The sequence below is a fragment of the Electrona antarctica genome, assembly GCF_951216825.1.
Source record: "Electrona antarctica genome assembly, contig: scaffold_295, whole genome shotgun sequence".
Classification (NCBI taxonomy): Eukaryota; Metazoa; Chordata; class Actinopteri; order Myctophiformes; family Myctophidae; genus Electrona; species Electrona antarctica.
The window spans coordinates 168,270-173,618 of NW_027638048.1; the positions used below are offsets into that span (position 1 = coordinate 168,270).

The 5,349-nt window shown below is 44.6% G+C and overlaps 1 protein-coding gene across 1 annotated transcript; it reads left to right on the forward strand.

The window, feature by feature from the left end:
* Positions 1-506: 506 nt before the first annotated feature.
* LOC306918431 (PX domain-containing protein 1-like) lies at positions 507-1,795 on the forward strand (the record flags this gene model as incomplete). Its single annotated transcript, XM_079531335.1, has 1 exon — positions 507-1,795. A coding segment is annotated over exon 1 (364 nt), but the record flags the coding sequence as incomplete, so codon positions are not given.
* Positions 1,796-5,349: the final 3,554 nt, after the last annotated feature.

A 5,349-nucleotide genomic window follows, 5' to 3' on the forward strand; every position in this document is an offset into this window, starting at 1 on the left:
CGTCTGTAAAACAACTGCCCTTTTACCCCATCTGTAAAACAACTGCCCTTTTACCCCATCTGTAAAACAACTGCCCTTTTACCCGTCTGTAAAACAACTGCCCTTTTACCCGTCTGTAAAACAACTGCCCTCTCCAGACCACGAATGCAGCATTTCTACACGGTGAAAGAAATGCAAAATGCCGTCCTCTCCTTTCCATGCCGGAAGGCAGTGTTCAGGAGCATTGCATTTATTTCCGAAGTCTCCTGAACTTTAACGCAGCATTTTGCGTGGAACAAATTGCGTTGAACAAATCCATGTCATTACATACCTGCATCTCCACTAGCTTAATTCAAGAGTGCTGGGGGTTGCGCCCCGAAAATAGCAGATCTACAAGCTCACAATGAGTCGCAGCGCGACGCGTTGTGAGCTTGTAGATCAGCTATTTTCGCTATTTTTTGTCTAAAAGTGCCCTCCTAACGGGATGTCAGCCCCTGCCCCTCTAACAGATCTCTGCACGCCCTTGCAGGACAAGGACTAACTCCAGCCTAACGGTTCCTTGTCGCTGTCTCCTCCTACTATAAGTTTTAAAGAGCAGTTATCGTTCATCGTCTAGTGTTGCAGCTTGTTGACTGAATGGGGAGTCAAACATTTGCTTTCTCTCTTTTTTTCTCTCTCGCAAAGGATACCGAAGATTTAAGAAAGAAAGAAAGAAACGGGACTCTACTACTCTTTGGGGTTTTATATAATCCGTGCGAACTGGACCGGAATACAACTGGGTGGGTTTCCGATGCGATGCTGTCCCTGTGAGGAAGGAATGTTCTGTTTGTGGTCAAACGGTGTTTAGGCTACAAATGAGGATACGACGATTTCAAAAAGAAAAGGAAAGAAAGGAAACGGTGACACTCCTTTGGGCTTAATTCGTGCGAGGTGAGAACGGACTGGCGATGCGATCCTTTCTCCCTCCGTCCGTCTGTCTGTCTGTTTCTCCGTGAGGACTTTAATGTTTATGTTGTTCTTAACGCAGCTGTCAGAATGCCACGTTGATCATTAGACTCCTGATGATGATGATGATGATGATGAACTCAGACTAACATCCTCCCACTGAACTGAACCCTCAACTAAACCACAGCAAAACAACAACAGTTAAAGTTCCTCTTCATTTTGTCGCAACAACAACAGTGAGTTGGCAGTTCGACTTTGAAGTGTTCCAGCAGGAAGATAGAATGCTGGACTAAACGGACCGGAGTCTGATCCAGAACCACAGGATCCAGTTCTGCTCCTGCTGGACTAAACTAAACTAGTCTGGACTTGGTTCTGCTTCATGTCTCCAGAACCGTACAGGAGCTCTGCTTCAGAATGCTGGACTAAACTCTGGAGTTGTAATATTCTTCATGGACAGACTTAAGACCTCCAGAACCAGAACCAGCTGATAGTTCTAGACTATTCTTCATGGACAGACTCCTCCAGAACCTCCAGACCTCCAGAACCAGAGGTCATAAGGGGTTCTCCTTCATGGCATCGTCCGTGTTCGAAGGCTCGTCTGTGGCCAACATGTTCGTGAAGGACTGCTGGGTGAACGGAATCCGGAGGCTGGTGATCAGCCAGCGGCCCGAGCAGGGGCAGCGGTCCGGGGGGTCCGCTGGGTCTTCTGGGGGGTCCGAAGAGGACTTCTATGAGATCCGGACGGAGTGGTCTGACAGGAACATCCTCTATCTGCACCGGAGCTACTCTGACCTGGGAAGACTGTTCAGGAGATTAATGGGATCCTTCCCTGAAGACAGGAGAGAGCTGTCACAGTGCCCCCTGCTGGAAGGTATGGGTTATTATTATTATTATTATTGTTGTTGTTGTTGTTGTTGTTGTTGTTGTTATTACAGCTGTCCACATCTCCTCTGTTAGAAGGTTGGTATGAAACCATAGTCTGTCCCACTAGTCCAGCAGTCTGGGTGGCGGGGGTGGTGGACTAGTGGGACATTTGGTACTATAGTCTAAAATATTGTCTATTTACATACATTCAGGAATCCACTTGCTGACCGGCTGTCGGTATTGTGCAATTTGTTTTATAGGGGCTTATATGTGACCATAACAATATGGCAAAAATGTAAAAAATGTCACTTTACTTGTGCTTTAAGTAGCATGTCACATGTGAAACTAGGGTTTTTTTGTGATTCTGAATCCATTCCAAGCATTAGTTTAGCACACAAAAACACTCCTTGGGCTAAAAACGGCCATTGCGATCATCACAAATGTGATGAGGTCAGCACATTTTGGGGAATTTGGGCACATTTGGGTGGCTATGACCGTTTTTAGCCCAAGGAGTGTTTTTTGTGCAAAACTAATGCTTGGAATGGGTTCAGAATCATGAAAACCCCTAGTTTAACACGTCACATGCTACTTGAAGCATGATGAAAATTTGAAAATCTTGCCTTATATACGATGTTTTTGATTGATTGATTGAAATATTTATTAACAGTTTGCAGAATTACAGTACATTTCAAGCACAAACTCAATACAAAGACTGTTAATGTGAGTGGACGACCCAATTAAGCATTACACTTGTTTACAAGAGGGTCCACCATGTTCAATTCATCAAAATGGTGGGGTCACAGATAAACCTTATATACGATGTTAATGGTATGGTCACAGATAAACCCCAAACCATTTTGACCTGAGATCAGATTCTATAAATGTCTTCTACATCCTGACAGTTTTCTGAAAAAGCTATGTGTCGTTCTTCGATTTTGCCATTTTTTCAATAGCTAAAGCATAACATAATGCTAACACCAAAAGGTGGTTCCCGCCCAAAATGGGTTAAAACAATTGCCCATATAGTGACAGCTGGTCAGCAAGTGGATTCATGAATGAAATGCATGTATATAGACAATATGTTAGGCCAATAAAAAAGACTAAATATACCAAATTTCCCACTTTGAACAAAATACTACACTGTCCACTCATAGAAGCAAGACTGTTGCAACCTTTTTCACATGAAGTGCCATGTTTTCATTTTCATCATAGTCAGTGTGCCATTTATATAATTATAACCACATTCAAATTAAATATTCCCCAACTGATTGATGGTTCAATGGATACACATAGGATACACATGAGGATGTAATGATCATTACATCCCAAAATCTATTCATAATTCTCCCAGAATCTATTCATAATTCTCCCAGAATCTATTCATAATTCTCCCAGAATCTATTCATAATTCTCCCAGAATCTATTCATAATTCTCTCCAGAATCTATTCATAATTTTCCCAGAATCTATTCATAATTCTCCCAGAATCTATTCATAATTCTCCCAGAATCTATTCATAATTTTCCCAGAATCTATTCATAATTCTCCCAGAATCTATTCATAATTCTCCCAGAATCTATTCATAATTCTCCCAGAATCTAGTCATAGTTCTCCCAGAATCTAGTCATAATTCTCCCAGAATCTAGTCATAATTCTCCCAGAATCTATTCATAATTCTCCCAGAATCTATTCATAATTCTCCCAGAATCTATTCATAATTCTCCCAGAATCTATTCATAATTCTCCCAGAATCTATTCATAATTCTCCCAGAATCTATTCATAATTCTCCCAGAATCTAGTCATAATTCTCCCAGAATCTAGTCATAATTCTCCCAGAATCTAGTCATAATTCTCCCAGAATCTAGTCATAATTCTCCCAGAATCTATTCATAGTTCTCCCAGAATCTATTCATAATTCCAAATATATGTGGCCCTCTGGAGTGAGTGTGGAACTATAGTGGCCCTCTGGAGTGAGTGTGGAAATATAGTGGCCCTCTGGAGTGAGTGTGGAACTATAGTGGCCCTCTGGAGTGAGTGTGGAAATATAATGGCCCTCTGGAGTGAGTGTGGAACTATAGTGGCCCTCTGGAGTGAGTGTGGAAATATAGTGGCCCTCTGGAGTGAGTGTGGAACTATAGTGGCCATCTGGAGTGAGTGTGGAACTATAGTGGCCCTCTGGAGTGAGTGTGGAACTATAGTGGCCATCTGGAGTGAGTGTGGAACTATAGTGGCTCTCTGGAGTGAGTGTGGAACTATAGTGGCTCTCTGGAGTGAGTGTGGAAATATAGTGGCCCTCTGGAGTGAGTGTGGAAATATAGTGGCCCTCTGGAGTGAGTGTGGAACTATAGTGGCTCTCTGGAGTGAGTGTGGAACTATAGTGGCCCTCTGGAGTGAGTGTGGAAATATAGTGGCCCTCTGGAGTGAGTGTGGAACTATAGTGGCCCTCTGGAGTGAGTGTGGAACTATAGTGGCTCTCTGGAGTGAGTGTGGAACTATAGTGGCTCTCTGGAGTGAGTGTGGAACTATAGTGGCCCTCTGGAGTGAGTGTGGAACTATAGTGGCTCTCTGGAGTGAGTGTGGAACTATAGTGGCCCTCTGGAGTGAGTGTGGAAATATAGTGGCCCTCTGGAGTGAGTGTGGAAATATAGTGGCCCTCTGGAGTGAGTGTGGAACTATAGTGACCCTCTGGAGTGAGTGTGGAAATATAGTGGCCCTCTGGAGTGAGTGTGGAACTATAGTGGCCCTCTGGAGTGAGTGTGGAACTATAGTGGCCCTCTGGAGTGAGTGTGGAACTATAGTTGCTCTCTGGAGTGAGTGTGGAACTATAGTGGCCATCTGGAGTGAGTGTGGAACTATAGTGGCCCTCTGGAGTGAGTGTGGAACTATAGTGGCTCTCTGGAGTGAGTGTGGAACTATAGTGGCCCTCTGGAGTGAGTGTGGAACTATAGTGGCCCTCTGGAGTGAGTGTGGAACTATAGTGGCCCTCTGGAGTGAGTGTGGAACTATAGTGGCTCTCTGGAGTGAGTGTGGAACTATAGTGGCCCTCTGGAGTGAGTGTGGAACTATAGTGGCTCTCTGGAGTGAGTGTGGAACTATAGTGGCCCTCTGGAGTGAGTGTGGAAACTATAGTGGCCCTCTGGAGTGAGTGTGGAACTATAGTGGCCCTCTGGAGTGAGTGTGGAACTATAGTGGCCCTCTGGAGTGAGTGTGGAACTATAGTGGCCCTCTGGAGTGAGTGTGGAACTATAGTGGCCTCTCTGGAGTGAGTGTGGAACTATAGTGGCCCTCTGGAGTGAGTGTGGAACTATAGTGGCCCTCTGGAGTGAGTGTGGAACTATAGTGGCCATCTGGAGTGAGTGTGGAACTATAGTGGCCCTCTGGAGTGAGTGTGGAACTATAGTGGCCCTCTGGAGTGAGTGTGGAACTATAGTGGCCCTCTGGAGTGAGTGTGGAACTATAGTGGCCCTCTGGAGTGAGTGTGGAAACTATAGTGGCCATCTGGAGTGAGTGTGGAAACTATAGTGGCCCTCTGGAGTGAGTGTGGAAACTATAGTGGCCTCT